The following is a 24,753-nucleotide window of genomic DNA, read 5'->3' as shown; positions in this document are numbered from 1 at the left end:
AGGAGCCTGGATGCATCCGGGGATGGGGCCCCGCAACTCAGGGGCGGGGCCACGTATCAGGGCGGAGCCGAGCCTTGGGGCGGGGCTACGTCTTGGGGGCGGGTCCGCGTTTCGAGAGCACGCCCTGGACGTGCCCGCGCCGCCCCGCCCCTCCACGCTAGCAGAGTCAACTTGCGGAAGGCACGCAACAGGCCGTGCCTGGTGAGTGTGGCAGTCCTGGCTGTACCGTGCTGTGCAGCGCGTGGCCTCGGGTCGAGCAGAGAAGTGCAGTTCCGGAGGGCCCGAGCCTAATTGGTGAACCGGGTGGCCAAGGGCTGGGGACCTGGCCACGTGCACCGCGGGCCTGGTGGCGGGCGGCACACGCGAGTTCTGCCTGCTTGCTAGAGCTGGGCTGCGCGCGCAGACGGGGAGGGCGGGGACCACGTGCGGCGGGATGAGGCGGGGCGCGGGGGGGGGGGGGGCTGTCGCCCAGCTCCCGACTTGGAGCGTAGGTTGCCTGGTTACCACCACGCGAAGAAGACTGCCTGCCTGACTCCAGGTTGTCCAACAGGTGACTTAGAACAGGTTCCGGGAAGTCCACCAGCATTCCTTATCTGAACTTCCGGCGCCGGGAGCCGGCTTTCACCAGCTCCTTTTTAATACCTCGATGCCTCTATAGAACTTTGGGGCTGCATCTTTTGTGATTTCGTGGCCCTCCAAATACACTCAATTCGTATTCTGTGTGTATAAAGCTCCAAAACATAACTGCCATTCAGTGAGACATCTCTGAACTAATGAAAACTTTTCTGTGTGCTGAAGACAATTGCTTTCAGGTTAGCCTGGTGGTCTTGTTACAAGCAATATGCAATTAAAAGATATTTCACCACTTTATTTTATGTGTGGATGCACAGTGGTGAAGTTGGTGGACACTTTGAGGGAATCCTTTCCTTCCACTCTGTGGGTCTCAGATTAAACTAGGTAGTCAGGGTTGGTCTACAGGTGTCTTTACCGACTGAGCCGTCTCTCAGACCCTCGGTATGTATTGTCAGCTGTGATTAATTGAGCCAAGTTCAGTCTAGTGATCTCTAGGTTAGTAGGCCTAAAATTCGTTAATTCAGGACTTCTGTGAATGTAGATTTTTGCCGCCAGCATTAGAAGTGATAATCCAGTAGGCTTGATGTGCATCTAGAAATTTGCATGCTAAAAGCTTTGCTGGTAAAATACTGCTAAAATGGAGAGAGACTTCCAAGGCTGCTAGTGAGTATTGACATCTATGGTTACTCCTGGCTGTCCTGGAACTCACTCTAGACCAGGCTGGCCCCGAACTCAGAAATTCGCCTGCCTCTTCATCCCAAGTGCTGGGATTAAAGGCGTGTGCCTCCAGCCACCACCGCCCAGCTTTGACTTGACTGTTTTGTGCCGTACTTGGCTAGGTTTTGGCAAGGTAGAAGTAGCTATCCCTTAAGAAGCTCTTGTGACTTCTTGTCATTAAATTTTACCATGGGAAAATCAGGGCGCCCTAAAATGTAGATTCTTAAGTCTGCCAACTCTAGAAAGAGTGCCAACATTTATTTTCATGTTGAACTTATCAGTGATACATAAGTTACCAGTTTATAAACTGACACTTTTGGAATTCTTCAAGTGCTTTTAAATCAATTTACTAAAAAGCAATTGCTTTTCATAGCTTCCCCAACCCTGGGTCTATGGAAAGAAATATTCTTATTTCTATCTGGAAGATTCATGGTGCTTAGGGGCAGCTGCTGCGCCATTATAGATAAGGCGCTCTCTGGTTTAGTTTCCTGTATTTCTTGGAATACAAGACATGTCTTGTGCGTCTATGCTTTCTTACTGCCTGGGAAATGGTGGTGCAATTTGGGGTATTTTGAGGTCAGCCTAGTTTGGTAGTTGTATGTCTGCTCTGCTCCATCCTCCAGAGGCTATAAAGAAAATGAGTGATGTAAGTAAAATATAATGTATCTGAGGCTCAGATAAATTCTATGTTAACACAGGGGGAGAGTAGGTGGTGTAATAGTAGGCTGGGTACGTTCTGTAGTCTTGGGGTTCATTTGTTGATGATTGTAAGTGGGAAAATCCTTAAGTGGTTTTATTATTCTTGCTTAAGTATTTGGGGCACTTTAGCCACACCTTCTGGTGAGTGTGAGATTTCATTTTCAGGTTATTCTTAAGGAAACAAACCTTTCACTTGTGTTTTCCTCTCATCAAACTGAGCAATTGTGAGGGTATGGGGTGCGCCTTAAATATAAGAGGGTGAGAGATGTGTGCCTTTGGGAGGTACCTGTGCTGGCTAGTGTTGTGTCAACTTGACACAAACTGGAGTTACCTGAGAGCCAGGAGGCTCATTTGAAAAAATGCCGACATAAGGTCTAATTACTATAAGACATTTTCTTTGTGTTTGATGTCTGGGACCACTTCTGGGCTGGTGGTCCTGGATTTTATAAGAAAGGCTGAGCAAGCCAGGAAGTGGCATCCTTTCATCAGATTCCATCCCTTCTTGAGTCCCTGTCCTGAATTCCTTCAGGGATGAACAGTGATGTGGAAGTATAAGCCAAATTAAATCCTTTCCTCCCAAACTTGCTTTGGTCATGGTGTTGCATCACAGCAATAGAAACCCTAACTTGTGCATTAAGTGCCTTTCGTGATATAAGTGTATCACAGTGGTCGAAAGGTTTTATATTAAATGTGAGAGGTTCAACAAATTGCTAGGTGAAATGCTAACCAAATTAGCACAGGAAAAAGGTCCATACAATGAATTCATGGGGTGGCCTGTGCAAGGTTCCAGCTATCTTTACATGGAGTCATACTCTGTTCTTCACCTGGTTATATCAGCAGGCAGACTCTGTTGCCCACCAGCAAGGCTATTAGAGACTAAACGACAAGGGTTTTAGGACAGTGAGAACTGGTCTAGGTATCCTCTGCTTGGCATATACCCTCAGAAGAGTACCTGTGCCAGCTTACAGTGTCAGCTGTGCTGGCTCCATGCTTAGGCTGCTGTTTTTAACAGAAATCTCAGTTGCCAATATGAGCCACAAGCTGATTGTTTTAAAGAACAGGAGTTATAGCCTCCTTCCTTGACTGTCTATACATGAATTCTTTACTGAGTCCGTCTTCATAATTTGTATTTCCATGTTTCTTCAGAATTCCAGCTATGGCAGTTCATCTCACCAGCACTGTGATTGTTTGGGTTAACAATTCAAGATGTTCTGTTTGAATCAAAAGGGATACATACAAAATAATTTCAGAAAGTTTGTCTCATGGAGCACTGTCTTAGGGTTTTTCTGCTGTGAGCAGACGCCATGACCAAGGCAACTCGTACAAGGAAAACATTTAATTGGGGCTGTTTTACAGGTTCAGGGTTCATTCCATTATCATCATGGCAGGAACATGGCCATGTCCAGGCAGACATGGTGTAGAAGCAGTTTGTAATTCTACATCTTCATCTGAAGGCTGCTAAGAGGAGACTGGCTTCCAGGCAGCTAGGACAAGGGTCTTAAAGCCCAGGCCCACAGGGACACACCTACTGCAATAAGGCCACACCTTCTAATAGCTCCACTTCCTGAACCACAGACCATCCCAAGCACATATGGTAACACCAGTTTTATCTTTTTTTCAGGTTATCTTTAGCTTTTACTCTGCATTGTTAGGTCAGTTGTCATTGTTTGCTGACGTGGTTCTCTGCATTTTGAAAGAAAAGCTCCTTCGTGTTACTAATTTAGATACTAAAATGAGACCTTTATGTTTTATATTTGTTCAGATTTTGTATTTGTTCAGTTCTCACTTGCTAATTTGTTGAGCTTGCATCTGGGTTGCTGTTTTAAAAATTAGTTGTTGCAGATCATTCTAGGACTTCCCAGAGCAGAATTCCTTTTGTTCAGTCTACAGTTCTGCCAAAGTGCTACTCCACATTTGATGAGAAGGAAAGACAGCTTTCTTGCAATCCTGGTAACTCAACCTAGTAGGAAGTCATTTTAAATTACTGACCTTGAGAAAAATGTGATATTTTATAAGCACTGTGATTTTCAACCTTCTTTGGCAACAGGGCGTTTGTTAGGAATCAAGATCAGAACCTCTTCTCAGAATCAAAAAGGAAAAAGAGCCAGGCAGTGGTGGCACACACCTTTAATCCCATCTCTCGGGAGGCAGAGGCAGGCGGATTTCTGAGTTCCAGGACAGCCAGTGCTACACAGAGAAACCCTGTCTTGAACCCCCCCCCCCAAAAAAAAATCAGAAAGAAAAAAGAGAAGTTACACAGTTTGAACATCCCTAATTCAAATGTATAAAATCTGACTTCTGAGCACCAGTATGCTATAAATTAAAAAAAATTCCAAACCTCAAATTGGAGACCCAAGAAAAGCAGGCATAAAATTACCCCAGGCTATGTCTGTCAAGTATGTATGAAATGTAAATGAATTATGAACTTTGTCTTGGTTTTGATTTTAATACATTTACCCCCTACCCACTCGCCCCAAATCTCAAGTCTTTGCACTACATGTATTGGTTGATAGCCATTGGCACTGGGGGTGGGGGTGGGGCTCTTTGGGGCCTGATGGAAGAAAGTTAGGGCATGGAATGGTGCCCTTGAAGGGAATGTTGGTACCCTGGTCTCCTCTCTTTTTGCCTCTCTGGGACCATGAGGTAACTGCTGTCATATACTCTTGCTGGTGACTTTGAGACTTCCACAAGACAACAGAACCATCCAGTGAACTAAAGACCCTGAAACCGAACCAAATCCTCCTGCTTTACTTGGTTATCTCAAGTACACAGTTTCAGGTTTACACTATGTGATATCTCTTACATGTACAGGCATTGCATGTCTGTTTCCAAATACTTTGCTACATTTTGTATTATGAATATTTGTATGTTTTGAGTTTTTTGTTTGTTTAGTTGGTTGGTTGGTTTTTTTGTTGTTGTTGTTGTTGCTGTTGTTGTTTTGTTTAGCCATATTTGCTTTTATTTTATTTAATTTTTTTACTGATTCTTTGTAAATTTCAGATCATATACCCAATCCCCATCCCTTTGTATTTGCTCTCCACTCTTTTTTTGTTGTTTTTTGTTATTACCTTTTTTATTGGAATTTTTAAATCTAAAAACCTAAATTTATTGTTTCATTATAACTGATGCTGCACTTTGTATTCAGTATCTATCTAGAAAATTGTGCGTTTCATCCAGATTTTCCAGTTGTCTTGAATATAGGCCTTTGTAGTAGGATTTGATATTTTGTTTTGTTTTTACTTTCCTCATTTTCTGTTGTTATGTCTCCCTTTTCATTTCTGATTTTGCTGATTTGGATACTGTCTCTGTGCCCTCTGGTTAGTTTAACTAAGGGTTTATCTATCTTGTTGCTTTTCTCAAATAACTAGCTCCTGGTTTTGTTCTTTGTATAGTTCTTTTTGTTTCTGTTTGGTTGATTTCAGCACTGAGTTTGATTATTTCCTGCCCTCTACTCCTCTTGGGTTTATTTGCTTCTTTCTGTTCTAGAGCCTTCATGTGTGCTGTCAAGCTGCTAGTGTATGCGCTCTCCAGTTTCATTTTGGAGACTCTCAGAGCTATGAATTTTCCTCTTAGCACTGCTTTTATTATGTCCCATAAATTTGGGTATGTTGTGCGTTCATTTTCATTAAATTCTAAAAAGGTTTTGATTTCTTTCCTTATTTCTTCCTTGACCAAGATATCATTGAGTAGAGCATTGTTCAGCTTCCATGTGTATGTGGGCTTTCTGTTGTTTTTGTTGCTGTTGAAGACCAGCCTTACTCCATAGTGATCTAATAGGATGCATGGGATTATTTCAGTCTTCTTAAATCTGTTGAGGTCTGTTTTGTGACCAGTTATATGGTCAGTTTTGTAGAACGTACCATGAGGTGCTGAGAAAGGTATATTTTAGGATGAAATGTTCAATAGATATCTGTTGAATCCATTTGGTCCAGAACTCCTGTTAGTTTCACTGTGTCTCTGTTTAGTTTGTATTTCCATGATCTATCCATTGTTGAGAGTGGGGTGTTGAAGTCTCCCACTATTATTGTGTGAGGTGCAATATGTGCTTTTGAGCTTTAGTAGAGTTTCATTTATGAATGTGAGTGCACTTGCATTTGAAGCATAGATGTTCAGAATTGAGGATTCTTCTTGGTAGATTTTTCCTTTGATGAGCATGAAGTATCCTTCCTTATCTTTTTTGATAACCGTTGGTTGAAAATCAGTTTTATTCAATATTAGAATAGCTTGTTTCTTAGGACAATTTACTTGGAAAATTGTGTTCCAGCCTTTTACTCTGAGGTAGTGTCTGTCTTTGACACTGAGGTGAGTTTCCTGTGTGCAGCAAAATACTGGGTCCTGTTTATGTGTCCAGTCTGTTAGTCTGTGTCTTTTTATTGGAGAAATGAGTTCATTGACATTCAGAGATATTAAGGAAAAGTGACCGTTGTTTCCTGTTATTTTTATGTCTGTGTGGCTATCTTCTTTTGGGTTGGTTGAATAAAGATTACTTTTTTTTTTCTTTTTCTAGGGTGTAGTTTCCCTCCTTGTGTTGGAGTTTTCTGTCTGTTGACCTTTGTAGGGATGCATTTGTGGGAAGATATTGTGTAAATTGTTTCTGTCATGGAATATCTTGGTTTCTCCATCTATGGTAATTGAGAGTTTTGCTGGGTATAGTAACCTGGGTTAGCATTTGTGTTCTGTTAGGGTCTGTGTGCCATCTCCCCGGGATCTTCTAGCTTTCATAGTCTCTGGTAAGAACTCTGGTGTAAATCTGATAGGTCTGCCTTTATATGTTACTTGACCTTTTTTTCCTTATTGCTTTTAATATTCTTTCTTTGTTTTGTGCATTTGGTGTTTTGATTATTGTGTGATAGGAGGAATATCTTTTCTGGTTCAATATATTTGGAGTTCTGTAGGCATCATGTATGTTTATGTGCATCTCTTTCTTTAAGCTAGGGAAGTTTTCTTCTAAAATTTTGTTGAAGATATTTACTGACCCTTTAAATCAGGAATCTTCGCCCTGTTCTATACCTATTATCCTTAGGTTTGGTCTTCTCATTGTGTCCTGGATTTCCTGGATGTTTTGGGTTAGGAGGTTTTTGCATTTTGCAGTTTCTTTGACTGTTGTGTCTGTTTTCTATGGTATCCTCTGCACCTGTGATTCTCTCTTCTATCTCTTGTATTCTGTTGGTGATGCTTGCACCTATGACTCCTGATTTCTTTCCTAGGTTTTCTATCTCCAGGGTTGGCTCCCTTTGTAATTTCTTTGTTGTTTCTGTTTCCATTTTTAGATCCTGGATGGTTTTGTTCAATTCCTTCACCTGTTTGGTTGTGTTTTACTGTAATTTTTTAACGGATTTTTGTGTTTCCTCTTTAAAGACTTCTACCTGTTTACCCGTGTCTCCTTTATTTCTTTCAGGGAGTTACTTATGTCCTTAAAGTCCTCTATCATCATCATGTGAGATGTGATTTTAAATCAGAGTCTTGCTTTTCTGGTGTGTTGGAGTATCCAGGGCTCGCTGTGGTGGAAGAACTGGGTTCTGATGATGTCAAGTAGTAGTAGCCTTGGTATCTGTTGCTTATGTTCTTGCCCTTGCATCTTGCCATCTGGTTATCTTTGGTGTTAGCTAGTCTTGCTGTCTCTGTGGGTTGTCCCTCCAGGAATTTAGGTATGCTAAATTGGAGGAGAGCTGTGGCACAGGGTCTGCTCTGGGGTACAGACAGAAACAGGAAGGATCCCGTCCCCAGCTGTTCTTTGGTTCCTGTGTCCTGATGGCTCTGGGGGGAGTCCCTTTTGGGCCAGGAATTTGAGTAGAGGTTGTGGACTGAACCTGTGCTCACAGGTGTGTAGGCACTCCTGGGAGACCAGCTCTCTTCCTTCTGGTGGTATTTGCATATGGAGTGCTGTGGCACAGGATCAGCTCTGGGCACAGACTGAAACCTCAAGGCTATTTGTATGTTTTGAATTACAGTTCTTGAACCTAAATGAGGGAAACTTATATAAGTGTCAGGATTTATGATTTGTGGGTGTTTGGGAATGTTGGTCCTCTTGCTACCCAGATGTGTGCCACAGACCAGCAGTGTTGGTACTGTGTGTATCTGGTCCACTGTGTCTTATGCATGTTAAATTGGAGAAGCGCTGTGTTAGAGGCTAATAATGTAGGTGATTGATGTCTTGTTCCAGTTAAAAAGTTAGATCTTTTTGAAGATCTGCCATTCTGCCATATACCCGATTTTAACCTTTCTTTTCAAAGCCTTTAATTACTGCCCTCTCCCCCCTCCCCCCCTCCCGACAGGATTTCTCTGTATAGCTCTGGCTGGCCTCGAACTCAGAAATCCACCTGCCTCTGCCTCCCAGAGTGCTGGAATTACAGGCTTGTGCCACTACCACCTGGCTTAATTACCTTTTTATATGGGCAGAAGGGTGACAGATGACATCAGTGGATGTCATCTCATTCCAGCCACCAGGTGACGCCACTGGCCTGTCATTGGCTGCCTGGAAGTGTTTCTGTACTGTGTTGAGCAGCACCTGGCAGCAGACAGCTTTTCTGATTCTCTATCAAATGCTTGCACCACAGAGAGTACATCTAATTAGATTCAAGACCTGGTGCTGATTGCAGCCAAATTCGAGATTTTTGGCTTTGACATTTCAATGGCCATAGGCTTAACCTTTGAATAAGAACTGCTGAGAGAGTTGAAAGGTTTAATTGGGATAATCAAGTCTCCTAATTAATACTGATTTCCAGGAAGGACTGAGTACTTGTATACATGAGACAATTGTGGTCTCCTTTAGATGAATGTACAAAATGAGTGGTGTTTAAGGTTAAATCATCTTGGAATAAATGACACTGGCTTAAGGCTGTCTCATCCTGGAGGATGCAGTCCTGATTATTGTAGAGTTTTCAAAGAGGCAAAATGGCCACAGTCATGCATGGTGCATGTGCGTTCCTGCCAACCTGACAGTGTCTTATTCCTTTGGTAGGCTTGCATTTCCTCCCTGGTGTGAACAATGCCAAAGAAAGTGAGGCCCACAGGGGATGAGAAGGAAGAAGAGTCTGTTCCTTGCAAGCAGATGAAGGAGGATCTGCCTGATATCTTTTCTGTATTAAACTTTGACAGCCCTAGTACTTTCTTTGAAAGTTTAATCTCACCCATCAAAGTAGAGACTTTTTTCAAGGAATTCTGGGAACAAAAGCCCCTTCTCATTCAGAGGGATGACCCTTCACTGGCTGCATGTTACCGGTCTCTGTTCAGCCTCTCAGATCTGAAGAAACTCTGCAGCCAAGGCCTATACTATGGAAGAGATGTGAATGTTTGCCGGTGCATCAGTGGGAAGAAGAAGGTTCTAAATAAGGATGGCAGAGCACAGTATTTACAGCTGAGAAAAGATTTTGATCAGAAGAGGGCAACAATTCAGTTTCACCAACCACAGAGATTTAAGGTAATGGATCTCCCCCTAGCAGAATTCTCAGACATATGAAAGCAGTGTTTGGGCACACATCAATTTAAGATTGAATGTCTGGTTGGAGATCATTGTGAGAACACGTATTGTTCATTTGGTCTTTAAATACATTTGAACTTGGGAGAATCTGTTATTTTACAGATAAATGTGTGTGTGTGTGTGTGAGTGTGTGTGTGTGAGTGTGAGTGATGTGCTCACACATGCAGGTATGTGTGAAGGACAGAAAACGATGTTGGGTATCTGCCTATGTTACTTTCAATCTTGTATTTTGTAATTAGGGTCTTTCAGTGAACCTGGAGCTAACCATTTGTTTAGATAGTCAATGAGCTCCAGGGATCCAGCCGTTCCACTTCCCTATCTCTCAGTACTAACATTACTGACATATTTTGCCACATCAGCTTTTATGTGGGTACTAATAAGGACATAACCTCAGGTCCTTCTGCTTGTCCACTAGGTGGTGTTCTTAGCCACTAGGCCATCTCCCCAGTACCTGTTTAGATGTTTTGAATCTGTAGTAATGATAGGTGGATTTTTAAGTATCAGAGCTATAAAAACCAGACTCAAGTTTCTAACCTTACCAAAATAACATTGCACCTTTGGGGTGTGTTTAGTTGGTTGATTTATTTTTGTGTATGGTAAGTATCTCTGAGTTAGCTGTCCTGTTGCTATACTTTAAGGTACACGGTAGCACTGAGGTGATACTTGAGGTTATCTTCCTTTCCTGCCTAAATCTCTTCCAGTGATTGATGGCTTCAGGGCTGTGACCAGATGATTTATCAGATATGCAAAAAAGACATGTTAATGTATTAATAACAGAACTTGTGACATTGAGGGGTTGAGTCCTGGAATAGCTCCTGGGTGGCCATCATAACTTATAAGTAAAGAAAGCCTAGTCACTGAGCTTGTAACTGCAACGTCTACCAACATGGTTTGACTAAATATCTTTTGTTAATCAGTCACTCAAGGGAGTCTTACTCAGCTCCTTCTCAGTCCTTTGTACCCTTCTCAGGTTGACACCTCTTGCTTTAAATAATTATTTGTCAGGAGGTGGACTGCAGATACAGGTAGCACATGTAGGTGCATGCAGGTGTGTGTGTGTGTGTATACATGTAAAGGCCAGAGATTATATTTTTCTCCATCTCTCTCTTTTTTATTTTGTTGTTTGTTTTGTTTTGTTTTTCGAGACAGGGTTTCTCTTTGTAGCCCTGGCTGTCCTGGAACCCACTCTGTAGACAAGGCCTTGAACTCAGAAATCCACCTGCCTCTGCCTCCCAAGTGCTGGGATTAAAGGCGTGCGCCCCCACCACACGGCACCATCTCTCTTTTTTAATGGCAAGACCTATCACTGAACCTGGATCTCCGCACGTAGGCTAGACTGTCACTGCCTAGAGCTGGAGTTAAAGACAGCCAGAGTGGGTGCTGAGAAGTCATACTCAGCTCATTGTATCTGTGTGGCAGGGACTTTGGTGGATGAGCACTTGCCAGCCCCTGAAACGTCTTTTTCAATAACTTTTTCCCAGCTTAGTAAATGGAAGTAGCAGATCATGGGTCAAGACACAGCTTGCTTCTCTTCTCTGTTGGAGAGCCCGCTCCAGTTCCACAGTGTGTCTCCACCTTTCTTCTGTCCCTGCCACTCTTGCCCATTCCTTGCTTGTGCTACTTAATCATAGCTTCCAAATTAGTCTCTTGAATTTCTGCAGTCCATTCTATACCCCAAAGTGAATGTCAACTTTGAAGGTATAAATTGACTTGTTTCTTCTTCCAGTTTCTCATTTACCTGCTCACACCTGTTAGATTACCTGGAGTGTGCACAGTGCGGAGATTCCTGAGGAGACATTTACTGTTTAATTACCTGCCCATAATAATTGTACAGCAGAGACATCCTAATTGAATTTGCTTTCTTATTTTCTAGTCACATCGTTTTTCATTTTTCTTTGTCAAAGGATGAGCTCTGGAGGATCCAGGAGAGGCTGGAATGCTACTTTGGCTCCTTAGTAGGCTCTAATGTATACATGACTCCTGCAGGATCTCAGGGCCTCCCTCCACATTACGACGATGTTGAGGTATGAGAGGAAATTCATTGTCCAGGCTGGAAAGAACAGACTGCTGAGAGCCAGACTTGCGTATGTGTCAGGGTTGTCTTCATCACTGAGACCAGGCCCTGGCTGTTCTTCCGGGTCCTTCCTGAAGATGGCGACCTCGTCTCCGTGTCGGGATGCCTGCACACTGGCTTCCTGCACCTCAGCAGGAGCGTTGCTGATGAAAGACTCACAGTCTTTAGAAATAGGATTTTCTTTCTTTTTTGTTTTTTGTAACTTCTAAAAGAATAATCAACTTTTTAAAAAAATTACAAAGTAAAGTGAGGTGAGATCAAAAATAATTCTTACATTTCATTCACTGCGTTCATTTTCAGTGGCTGCCAACAATATGTGTACTCTTCCCACTTGTGAAAGTGCAGGTTGAATGAAGGTCCTGCTTCCACTCAATCCCTGGCCCCTTTACAAGGGTTGATGTCATTCTTACGTAGCTTCCAAAAAGTTAACTCATTGGCTTGGATATTTTTATTTTTTATACTCATACAAGGTGTGAACACAGATATAACAGAAGTCCCATATCATTCCTCTGAGAACTGTTTGAGATACATACATTGTCCACAAGTGTTTCTTAAATATTCTTAATAGGATATTAAGGTAGTTTTAGCCAAATGAAAACTTTAAAAAAAAAAAAAAAGCTGTAGTGTTTATTCTAATATTTAAACTTTGGAGCATTTACTTGTATCAGATTCTTCTATCAGAGGTTATGGCTTTCAGATGCCTAGCTCATAGAAGATGTAAAGGCTAGTGGAATATATAAAGAGCCCAACCATGTCTGAACAAGTGACAAAAATGAATGTCCAACCCCAGGACTCCTGATTACCTGCTTAAAAATTACCAGGAGTGGCAGCTTATCTCTGTGTAAAGAACATGCATCTCTGGTATATGTTCTGGAGGCTCCCTGGTTGTTAGAAAGCTTTCTGACGCTCTCTGGTCTGTGGCTTCCTATAGGTTTTTATCCTACAGCTAGAGGGAAAGAAGCACTGGCGCCTCTACTCCCCAACTGTGCCCTTGGCACAGGAGTACAGTGTGGAGCCTGAGGAGCGGATTGGCACACCAACACATGACTTCCTGCTGAAGGTATGGGTAGTCTTTATTCATTTTCTAAAAATCATGTCTCCATCTATGATTAAATAAATTTAATTCAGTGAATCACCAACTTCTCTAGAATAATTATGGATGGATGGTTTGGCCTTGGCCTATTTGCCCACATTTAAGTCAGTCATCGGCATTTAAGCAGAGCACAATGATGCCTGCCTTTTCTTGGTAGAAATTTCAGTACCACCTGTTTTCTTCCTGATAGTGTGGCTCCTACCCTCCACAACATGGGGTTATTAGGGGAGTAGGAGCTAGCAAAGTGCTCATGGGTTCCTCCTCAAGGGAGCCAAGGAGCTTAGCCATACATTGTTTCCTTAGCATCTTGATCCCGTTAGTTTGGATGGGAACAAAGCAGAGTCAGGCAGGAGATGATCTTGAGAAAGGATGTGGAGAGACAGGGGTAGCTTCATAAAGGAGCTTCCTGCCCTTGCTTAGAAAACATCCATTTCTTCAGTGGCATATAAATGACCAAATCTATATGTCAAAGAGTCTTATTGCAACTATTGTGTGTAGCTATCATCTCATATTTCTTGCATCTTGAGGGTATACCAAGCCTAATTCATATCTCTGCCTGTATCTCTTTATTGATTTTTAAGATTTGCCTGTCAATAGCCAGGAGGAAACAACTTCCTGTTTTTGGATGGATGCCTATATTATAGGAAGCCTGACTGAATAATGATGGTTGTATGTTTGCTTTACAGCTCATTGCTCAGCATTCTGGTTTGCTAAATAGTTTATTGTACCACAGCTGTACCCATTCTAATGTACTGCTCACATTCTGTCTGTTGTGGGGCCTATAAACCAGAGATTACTCAGTAGGCCCTTCAAATGGACTTGGGGTAAACTACCATAATCAAGGTAGTTTATAAAAGAAAGCACTTAATTGGGCTTGAGCTTTCAGAGAATTAGAGTCTGTGATGGTGGAGTAAAGGCATGGTGGTGAATAGCTCAGAGTTCACATTCACCCTGCAGACAGACAGAGTGTGCTGGGGCTGGCAGCAGGCCTTCAAAACGAGGCCTGCCTCTCCAACATACTTCCAACAGGACTGACTGCACCTTTTACTCCTTCCAGCACCGCCACCAGCTGGAGGCCAGTATTCAGACATAGGAGCCTAAAGTCCCACACCTTGAGGCAGGAATAGGGGGCTCCAATGAGAATTCCAAAGCCCTTATCAACCTTCCCCTATTCTAGTGCTAGCCTATGTAGTGGGTCTAGTGTGGGTTTCAGGGTGCAGAAGAGAAGCCCTTTTGCTTTTCATGGGGGTGTGACAGATTTAGAGTTCAATTAAGCTGAAGTCACTTAACTGCAGGGCCCTTGAGCAAAAACTTCTTTATCTAAATCAGGGGGTCATAATCCTCACTTTGCAGTCTGGAGATTGAAATATACCATGTTAGTGATTCCTTCACAATCAGATTCTTTGGGTGAGATGTCAGTGTGTTAGCACAGTAATTGTTGGATAACACAGACTTAATTTCATAGTCCCAGGAGTCGGAAATCTCAAGTCGGCCTCACTGTTGGGAGAGCTTCATTTCTTCAGGGGAGAATTTGCCTCCTTGTCTCCCCCACAGGACTCGGGGCGATTATCCAGATTCCTGTGGAACACACACACACACACACACACACACACACACACACACACGCATGCGAGTGCGCACTCACATGTACACACACAGAGATCTGTGTTCTACACTGCATGCCTTGCTTGGAAAGGCTCTGAGGAGGATGGGTTAGGAACAACATAATGATATAATGCTCTTGGGGAGATCTAAAGAAAATTCTCGAGATGTGAGGCCTGGCAGTGACTGTCCTAATAAAACCATACCCCATGCTGCCCCAACCCTTGGAAACAGCATTTCCTTAATCCTCTGACTAATGCTGGAGGCTTTGGGGCTCTTGTCCCATTTTAGTGACGATAGTCTAAGGCTAAGGCAGCTAAGCAAGTTGCACTGGTCCTGTGACTGAAAGCCCTAAGTTAACCCGAGGGAGGGAATAGTCACCCCAGAAACAGGGTGTTACTCTTTGGATCTCAGTGCTGTGAGGGTAGTTTCGGGTATATCTGGTGTCACCCTGAAAATAAAGATACTACCTGAGCCCAGCACATAGACTATCCCTGAGATGTGTAGTGATTTCTAGAATGGAGAACTTAAACTCAAAGCATGTTTATCTTAAAGACAAGAGACTGTGCTGTGTACTTAACTCTTCTGTTCTTCCTTTAGCCTGGTGATTTGTTGTACTTCCCCAGAGGGACCATTCATCAGGCAGACACTCCTTCAGGCCTGGCCCACTCTATTCACCTGACCATTAGCACCTACCAGAACAAGTAAGGCCTTTGCTTCCTAACCTAGTGTTTTAGGACAGCTCTGAGATATGGCCCAAAGCAGCCATATTCAGGATAGACCCGAGGAAGTTGTCTACTACCCTTATTCTGTGCTGACTCCCTCCATATTTCTTTGATGTGTCCCCATGTGTTATTGGCCTGTCTGGATATTCTGTGAACATTGTAGATATCTCCCCCTTCCCACCTCTCCCTCCCTCCCTCCCTCCCTCCCTCCCTCCCTCCTTCCCTCCCTCCCTCCCTCCCCCCTTCTCTCTCTCTCTCTCTCTCTCTCTCTCTCTCTCTCTCTCTCTCTCACACACACACACACACACACACACACACACACACACACATACACACATGCTTCACAGTATATAAACAGAAGATAGAGGGTCCCTTAGAGAGGCAAGGAAAAAGCGAAGAGAAAACCTGTAGCTATAGCTATATCACAGTAAGTTTTCAGTGACCCTTGGAGCTTGGAGCAATATGCTCAGCTTGGGTATCGGGATCAGAGAAAACTTGCGTCTTAATGGATGATTAAGTAGGGGTAAATCAGAAGGTCATGGTGGGTAGGAGAAGGCAGTCCATCCAGTACCAGCGGACATCAAGTCCCTCCTGCTAAGAAGCAGGAAATTGTAAAATGAGTTAGGAAGTGTATCTTTTCTTCCTCGTGACTGCTCTGTGAAACTCACCCATGTTGAGATTTACTGGGGGTTATAGCTATATCCTGCCTGGGTTAGTGCCATTTGTACATAGTTGGAAGGTTTCGAAAGTACTTTGTCACTCTGATGAGGTAAAGAACAGAAAGTCTGAGGCCAGTCATGATGAGCAGGGGCCCATAGAAAGGTGGCCCACTGATGCAAATGTGAGGATGTGAGTTGGGATATCAGCTGTGCTGCTCCAGTGCTGTTGGACAGCAGGGATAAGAGGGTCACTGGGACTTGGCTACTATCAGGGCTTTAGTCTCTGTTAAGGGACCCTGTCTCAGAGCAGTACAGCAGAGGGAGATAGAGGACAGACATCAAATGTCTGGTCTCAGCATAACATGCACACAGTCATGTGCACATCATCATCAGTGAATACACACACACACACTTTTTTTCACGCACATGCAGAAAAAAGTAGGGACAATTGTAGGAGTGAGTCAGAGGAACTGTGAAAGTTCTAGGCCAAAGTATCTGAATCTTAATAACCACGTCGGCTGGCCCTATTAATGTCTGTATCTTCGGGTGCCCAACGTGTCAAAAGTTAATTCTGCTTGGTGGTTACATTGGTGTTTCCATGGTAGAATTTTTGCCTTAATCCTGCTTTTCTTTAAATTCTATGTCTGTTGCCATCTTGCTTTTTCTTTTTTTCCTTATTTTATTTTCTGTGGATTGTTGTTTGGCTGTATGTATGCATTGCCTATATGCCTGTGCCCTCAGAGGCTACAAGAGGATTCCTTGGAATTAGTTACAGATAGTTGTGAACTACCATGTGGTTGTACTGATAATTGTGAACTACCATGTGGTTGTACTGACAACCAGAACTAGGACCTGCAAGAAGTTCTTTTCACCACTCCAAACTCGTTCATGTGTGTGTGTGTGTGTATGTGTGTGTGTGTGTTCTCTCTCTTTCCACTGTATGGTCCATGGGTCATAATCAGGCATTCCTGACAATTGCCATTACTCAGTGATCCTTCTTGCCAACCCTGGTTATTTCCACTTCCTCTTTTTCCTCTACACCTTGTAGGTGTCAGGCTGTCAGCAATTCTACCCATGTCCCCTTACCTTATCCCCTGTTTGCTTTTGTCTCTGCTGCTAAGTGCCTGCCTTGGTCTGTCTCCCACCCTAAAATGAAGATCTGGTAGACCTCGTTCTCATTCAGTCTTTCTTCTCCTAGCTGGGACTAGGGAAGAGTTTTCCAGTTTCTGGGTTGCTGGCCTGGGCTGTGGGTGGGTATTGTGGCTCCTGTGTGTAGTCTGGCCTCTGATTTGGATAGGATATGCAGGAGATAGAATGGAAGGATGTAGTCTGAGAGCCAGAGCAAATCTCTGCTCTCAAAATTAATATTCTTACCCTTGGAAGAACACTGTTTATCTGCCATCAAATTCCTCTATGATCTGTTGCCATTTGAGTTCCACCTAAAACCCTGCAAAAGACCATCTATTTCCCCTGTTCAGACATCTGCTTCTATCCTCCATGATCAGCAAGAGTGAAGCTGTGGCTTTATGTCACACATCAGTATGACATCCACTTAGTGGATACATTGGGGAAAGTGTCTTAGAGGCTCCTGCGCCCTCCTCCACCCTTCTAGGATGGGAAGCAGGAGAGCGTCAGTTCTCCTGCCTGAGAAGCAGGAGCCGTACTGAGATTTCCTTTGTGCATGTAGCTCTCAGTTGGAATCTGCTGGGGACATGGGGGAAATTTAAACACGTTAAGAAGTGTTTAAAGAAAGCAACCCCATGGGTGTTTTTATTTTTCTTACTTAAACTGGGACATGGCTGGGAAAGAGCCGCCTCTAACTGCCACCGCGGAGGGACTGAGGCAGTCTACCTCAGAAGAGGAGACGCTGACTGAGCACCGACTGAGGCAGTCTACCTCAGAAGAGGAGACGCTGACTGAGCACCAGTACTTTCCTCTAGATACTATTTTTGGCCCCTGGCTTGCTCTCTAACCCAGTAGAACCATTATTACAAACCAGTTTTGTTTTAAGCCGTAGATGCTGGTGAATATTTTATTGAGGGTCAGCTTTTCCCTGAGTAAATGGGTCATATTCAGGTAATGTTATAGTACAGGGATCTGCCTGTTACCCTAAACGCATTTCTGTCTGACTTAATGCCTGTAAGATTTTTTTATAGGATTTTTACTGAGTGTTGAAATGTCCTATAAAGCTGTTCCATAGACACTTGTGTTTAGTTTGATCTTCCAGATTCATTCTTTGTGGTAGAATCTGTTTAATTTTCTGAATTGCTTAGAAATGGGCAAATGGGAACCCAGTTTGCAATTTTAGGTAGTAATTGGTATTTACATATATTGTTTAGTCATTAACAACTTTGTTTATTTTCATTTTATTTCATGTTGTAGTTCATGGGGAGATTGCCTTTTGGATTCCATTTCGGGGCTTGTATTTGACATTGCAAAGGAAGATGTGGCATTCAGGACTGGGATGCCCCGGCGGATGCTCATGGTGAGAACAGCAGCAGTTAGAAGCGGGTGACAAGCCATGCACCGGGGAGGGAGGCAGGCAAATCTGCCTCATAGGAGGACCCAGGACCTTCTTCCCAAATGAAGCAAGCTAGCCTGCTGTGCTGGCCTGCTGAGCAGAAGGATTTACACAGCAAATGGAGGGTGACTTCATGTAGGGCTATTTATCTGGGGCCATCTTTGACTGCTGTTCAAAAGTGTTTTGTGTATTTTCACACAGACTGGGGATATTGGCTACATAGATAGTTGGACAGATAAACATGGCCACAAGTCTATATTGAATAGCACACATCAGACATCTAGTTGAAGAATAGGTACCTGGGGCTTGGTGTGCACCTTGGATTTCATCATGTTTTCTGCATTTTGACAAGAAGTACTCTTTGGCTAGTTTCCAGACAGTAAGTTGACTGGGCTGAGTAGAACAGATATTGCTTTTATCATGTAAGGCCGTTGGTCACCTTAGAAAATGACTTATTTTCCAAAGACAGAGCCTAGATAGTACTATAATTCCAAGGATCCACTTTTCCAGGCAAAATTCTGAAAGTTGTGTAGCTGTTGTTATTTATATTTTTGCAAATGATGGCTAATATAAGATAAGTGTTGCCTATAAGGATGTAATAGGCTTCCTTCTCTTAAGGTCCAGGCTGTCCCTCCCCACCATGGAATGGCATGGTTTATGTCAGTGGGTGTCAGTATTGGGATTGAAGCTCAGGATACTACAGTGAAAACTGTGCCCTGCATAGCTACCTCTAACAGAATCTGGTCAAGGGTCGCTTCTTTGCTTCCAGAATGTGGAAACCCCAGATGATGTAACAAGGAAGTTAAGTGGCTTTCTGAGGACTCTTGCAGACCAGCTCGAGGGCAGAAAAGAACTGCTGTCATCAGATATGAAGAAGGACTTCATCATGCACAGACTCCCTCCTTTCTATGTGGGAAATGGCACAGACACGATGGACCCAGGTGGGCCGTGTTCTTACTCGGGGGCCTGGGGAAATGGGGGACACTTGATGCCTTAGACTGGTCTCCACCTGGAGCCAGCGGAGCACGTGAAACATTGTTTCAGGTGGACAGTGTCTCTCTCCTTAGTGTATGCTGTTTCTCAGACGTGCTGTCCTCAGTAACCTCCCAAGTCATTTGTGAGAACTTGCCTCGCAGCTGACAGGAAGAACTTGTTTTAGCTGAAGAACGAATCTATGAGTAGTCATATTCATCATGTCCAGAAATGCTGAAGACTTGACTCTGACACAGTCCTGTTAGAGTTAAGGCAAGCATGGTAACGTGTGTTACCAATGGGGAAAAGAAAAGTGATTCAAGATAGCACGAGTCTCCCAAGTTGTCGTGAGGAACGAGTGAGTGACAGGCCGTCTTCAATGCTGGGATTCACGAATAGGTACTGTCCGTGTCTGGCACAGGCCACCAAGGGCACACTCACTCAGAGTTGTCTGTTTTGACTTGTTGCAGTGGGAAAGCTGGACACTGTAAAGTGTCTCCATAAAGGGCATTAGAATTTACAGGGTGTGGGCTTTAGCTAAACAATTCTGTTTCCAGAGGGCTCATGGAAGCAAAGCTTTGGTGTGGATTGGTGCTGTCTGGAAGTAGGTGGGTTTCTTCTAGATATTACACAGTGAGTAGGAAGAATGTTTGAGGCTGAAGTTACCTCAGATGAATAGCACCTTCACTCAAGAGCCAGGGGAGAGGAGTGTTGGGCCACTGAGAAGGTGAACACTATTTTTGTCTGAGTAGTTCAGACCCCAAGTCTGTTTGGTGGTACTTTTACATTTTGACCAACCACACGGTTATCTTGACTGACAGTAAAATTCTGTTACGCGGTGTTCAAAAGAATGCTGAGAACCTAATGCTGACGGGGCTGGCCCTTTGTCTGAGTCACCAAGAATCTTTTCCCTATGAGTCTCACCTACCACCAGGTGACAACCACTAAAATATATAAAGTTCCTATGGTAACTCCATTTTATTATATAAAGTCTTTGAAGGACATTTAGAATTTAATTTTGATTACATCTGTTCAGAATACCGTATTTTACGAGTAACATATATAATCATTACGAGAACAGAATTTGCTTTAAAAAGAAAAAATCCCTGCTTAGTTCCAGGATATTTATCTAATGGTTTCCCTAGTTTAGCTACTATAGTCAATAAGGTTATGATTCCTTAGTACGTTCCCACCCAGATGGCCTCGTAAGGCCAGCTTGTTTCTCATGGTAGTTCTTTTCCTAAGTCCACCTTAGACTGTTTTGTTCTGTGGTGGGTCTTAAAAGACAGTGTTTCACTTACAGGGACTAAATTATGTGCCGTTGTCACACAGCTCATTCCTTCCAGAGCCCCGGTGTAGTAGAGGCTCTGCTTTCAAGCAGAAGGATACAGTTCTTTCCATCCATAGATGGGATTATTTATACCTGTTTAATATGTTCTTTGTGTGTGGTGTTGGGATTCGAGTACAAGCCTTTTGAGTAAGCTCTCCAGTGAGCCCCACACCCAGCCTCTAAGATACTATTAACTTGCATTACTATTTACCTAATGATATGCCTGTGTCACTATAAGAATGAGGTCCCTGGAGGTGCAAACTGCACTTTTAATTATCATGATAGATGTGGGAGAGCATGAGCTAAAAGATGGGTCACAAGCAAGTTTGAACATGTTGGCTTCTTTTTTGATAGCTGGCTTTCTGTTCTAGGTGAAAAGTTGCCAATGTTGGACAACATGATAAGATTGCAGTTCAAAGATCACATTGTCCTCACAGTAGGGCCAGATCAGAATCAATCTGTGAGTATCCAGGGGGGGGAAGAGAGTTCCTCTATGCATATGAGCCTCAGGTTACTCCAGTGAGGTCATGCCTGCCTCACAGTTCCTGTTGCAATGCCTCTTGGGGATTTAAGGGCCTACCTTTATCCTCAGAATTCATCTTGTGTATGTGTCTAATCTTTGCTTCCTAATCTACTGCAGGCTACACTTCACTGCTCTTCATGAACAACTGAAGATCCTGTTTTGAGTTTCCCTGTCCCAGTCCCTGTCATTGTCTATACTGCAAAGATCTAGCTTTCACTCTATATAGTAGACATCATAGAAAGCAGTATCTATGACCTGTAATTTGGCCTTTTTATGCATTTATTTTCCAAACTCGGTGATAGGAAAGCTTTGTAAAATGGTAAATTGCTGTAACTAGAGATGGATCACTAGTTAAGAGCACTTGCTCCTCTCCAGAGGACCCAGGTTCAATTCTCAGCACTCACGTGGCAGCTTACAACTGTCTTTAACTCCAGTTCCAGGGCATTTGATGTCCTCTTCTGTCCATTGGGTTCCAGATAGGTAGGAAATACATGATATGCAGACATGTATTCAGGCAAAAACACCCATATACATCTAAAAAAGGTTTTGGGTTTTTTTGTTGTTTGTTTTTTGGTTTGTTGTTTTTAAGTGAAAATAAAATTCTGAGTTGTACCTGAAATGGATCCTCTCCATTTTTTTTAAAAGCCCTAAACACAGTCTATGAGAACTATTCCCTGCCTTATGACTGTACCTTGTAACTCCTAATCATTGAGGGGGTTGCAGAAGGCCAGGGTGTAGCTGTCAGGGCTGAGCTTAGAGAAGGATGATGGGAATACAGCCAGTAAAGTACACACTGTATGATTCTGATAACTAAGTCTGAGACATTCTATGTTGGCTCAGGCATTTAGCTAGTCAGTGACAAGGAATAATAAAATGTTGTGGACGACCAAAGGGAGTGGAGATGATTTGTGATCCACTACTGAAATTTAAATGGAAATTTTAGGAAATAACACAGCTTGTATTTCTCAACAGTTTCACTTTATAACTTTTCATTTTGTTCTATCTAGTCAAACTTTGATAGAACAAAGTGCTGATGATTCAAGAAACTGTTACCGATAAGCTGACATATAAATCAGGATCTTGAACATGCTAGCTTGTCTGTTACAACAGTGACTTCAAGTATCAACAGTTGTTTTGTAACTTTGTGCCCAGGGTATTTTGTACAGAATTGAATACATTTCATTTGAGGAACAAGGCTTTAAAGAGTTCCTTGGTGCCGAGTATGTTGCTGTATGCCTTCATCCCAGGCAGGTGTCTGAATCCAAGGCCAGCCTGCTCTACACAGCCAGTTCCAAGCCAACCAGAGCTCTCAAGTGAGCCTGCTATCTTCCCCACACTCCCCCACAAGATTTTCTTTTGTGTTATATTTTTTAACCCTCCTAGTACTGAAGCCCTCAATATTTTATTTTCTTTAAAGGATGAAGCTCAACAAAAGATGGTTTACATCTATCATTCTCTAAAGAATGTGAGACAGACTCACATGATGGGACAAGAGGCAGGAGCAGAGGTGTGTTCCAACAGAAAACAAATGTCTTTCCTGTGGTTTGGGTTGCAGCTGGAAGGGTTATATGTCTTTATACAAGCATTGTGGACTTGCCATTTTACTTGATATGTCAATATTGTGAAGGATGTATTGATAGCTTTAAAACACAATACCTGTGACCTTATAGAAAAATGTGATAAATGCCAAACATTCTGCAACAACTTAACTACTCAAAGTAGTTGCTGGAGTCTCAGCTTCCAGGTGGGAATCGATGACCTTTGTGAATTATCTAATTACAGGTGAAGTCGTTTTTTCTGAAACAAGTTTCCTACTTTTGAAGGATATTAAAAATACATACATTGAGAATTGTGTAAGCTTATGCAAAATCCACGAAGTGACCTTTTGTACTAAACAATGCATCCCTTCCTCAGATTTACGGCCTTCGCTTTCCTCTATCACATGTGGATGCTCTGAAGCAAATCTGGTGCGGGTCACCGATTCGAGTTAAGGACCTGAAACTTAACACAGATGAAGAAAAGCAGAACCTGGCACTCTCTCTCTGGACGGAGTCTTTAATCCAAGTACTCTAGTGCCTTTATGCAGAGAATTGTTTATTTTCTCTACATATACTTTCAATGAAGCGGGCACTTGGTATTCCGATTAGTACTCTGGGTGGAAATGTAGTTACTTAAGAACAGGGTCATATCCTCGTGGGAAAACAGGAAATTATTAGGCATCCCAAACCGTGATCCAACGATACTTTGGACAAGTTTATTTAATCCAGTGTTGTAGAAAAGGCACAACTCCAGTACATATGTCATATAGAATTATGTCATTAACCTGGCTTGTCTTGGTTCTTTGGAAGAAATAACGCCTTTAAAGAGCATCCTTGGCTCCAAAATATTTTTTAACAATTAAAACATGAATAAAGTTGTTTTTTTTTTACAATGAAAATATACATATCTTTGAGCATACATGACCCCTTCTCCATTAAAATAAACATGTTTCATGTAATACTGCCACGCCCATAAGCAGGACCTGGCATCTGTGGCTGTGCAGGGCTCTCGGATGCTTCTTGGAAGATGACAGAAGAGCCAGAGATTTAAAAAAAAAAAGGCCAGTATATATACATGGAAAAACCAAGTGTATAAAAAATAATCAAAGTAGGTGGCGGCTCTTTGAGTCTTAAGTATCCACTGTTATTTTACATTCTAAAGTGCATACAAGTTGGTAGTTTTAAAAATATTGCTGGAGAATTTCTGTAAAAATAAGTATTTTTTTTCTTTCTGGCCAAAATTGGGACTGAAAGCAGTGGCTGTCTGAATTAAGTCCATCTCAGGAGGGAGAAGGCTGCTGGCCTATAACTGCAGGTGATGGTAGTGCCTCTATACCTGCGTTTGCTTAGCTGCAATTGTTTAAAATTGGAGTAAAACTTCGTTGTCTGTCACCAAATAGACAAAGTTCAGGTGGCAGACAAAGGAGAAGCCCTGTTTGCTTTGTCTGAACTCGTGTGTAGTGCTTCACTCCAGGGAGATGTTCAGCTGTTAGACTGAGGGACTCAGTCTTGTCACCCCAGGGTATGTTAGTGAACACTGGGCTGCCAGCTGGGCACTCACTCCAAAGATGTTCATACATTTGTAGTTAGAAAAACAGTAAAGATTGGTCACACCACAAAAAGTACTAGTTAGTGCCTTTTGCCTCAAGAAGCCAAGGTCCCTCCTCCGGGTCAGGTAATTAAAGAATATAAATACTTATGGGTGTTTTAGTTACAAAGTTTCTATATAGAAACTAAGGTTTTAATACAGCAGCAGCTTAATATGAAAGCTTTTTAAAAATAAGTCTTCAGGTGGTGCTAAAAATGACTCATCTTCCTCAGGAACAGGACAACAGCCTACTAACTAATGCGTACAACAGCACTGTCCAGAGAATTTAGCGCCATCGAGAACAGAATGCCTGGTTAGTGCTTAGGAGAGAAAAGAGGTTTCAAGAGAGTGGTCACTATAACCGGATCCATCAGGAAAAGAAATAATTACGTTTTCTTCACAAGGACACTCCATAACCGGGGAGGATATTTTAGCTTTTCCATGGAGCAGCAGTTTCACCACTTGGGAGGAAGTTCTTTCTGTGTGCAGTGCAGTGGTGTGAACACAGCAGCTTCCTTCCCTTGCACACAGGGCCTGAGTGGGTAGAGGTGCTTCTGTGACTCCCTCACAAGATTTCAATGTCCCATTTCTGTGTTTCTTCTCCCTCCAGGGGCTGATTTACAATGACATGAGTCTTGTCATAATAGTTTCCTCCTAAA

The 24,753-nt window shown here is 42.8% G+C and overlaps 2 protein-coding genes across 6 annotated transcripts in view; one reads left to right on the top strand and one right to left on the bottom strand.

Moving 5' to 3' along the window:
• The first annotated feature begins 129 nt into the window (after positions 1-129).
• Positions 130-23,393, top strand: Riox2 (ribosomal oxygenase 2). 5 transcript variants are annotated; one of them, XM_052159172.1, is made up of 10 exons: positions 130-201; positions 8,951-9,409; positions 11,374-11,493; positions 12,475-12,603; positions 14,839-14,942; positions 18,005-18,107; positions 18,913-19,084; positions 20,817-20,905; positions 22,386-22,475; positions 22,883-23,393. In XM_052159172.1, the coding sequence occupies exons 2-10, from the start codon at positions 8,978-8,980 to the stop codon at positions 23,039-23,041; spliced, it is 1,398 nt and encodes a 465-aa protein (XP_052015132.1). In that variant the 5' UTR covers positions 130-201; positions 8,951-8,977; the 3' UTR covers positions 23,042-23,393. The 5 variants fall into 5 exon arrangements, with proteins under 5 accessions (XP_052015132.1, XP_052015133.1, XP_052015135.1 ...); XM_052159173.1 differs by lacking the exon at positions 130-201 and adding an exon at positions 485-550; XM_052159175.1 differs by lacking the exons at positions 130-201; positions 11,374-11,493 and adding an exon at positions 1,917-1,936.
• The window catches only part of Crybg3 (crystallin beta-gamma domain containing 3), a 102,219-nt gene continuing 100,674 nt past the window's right edge, over positions 23,209-24,753 (bottom strand). Inside the window, exon 22 of the mRNA XM_052159171.1 lies at positions 23,209-24,748. Coding sequence (XP_052015131.1) covers positions 24,660-24,748 — 89 coding nt within the window. The 3' untranslated portion in view covers positions 23,209-24,659. The remainder of the gene's footprint in view (positions 24,749-24,753) is intronic.

The sequence above is a fragment of the Apodemus sylvaticus genome, chromosome 15, assembly GCF_947179515.1.
Source record: "Apodemus sylvaticus chromosome 15, mApoSyl1.1, whole genome shotgun sequence".
NCBI classification, from domain to species: Eukaryota; Metazoa; Chordata; class Mammalia; order Rodentia; family Muridae; genus Apodemus; species Apodemus sylvaticus.
Note: the sequence above shows the minus strand (reverse complement) of the source record. Positions and strands in the feature narration are given on the sequence as shown.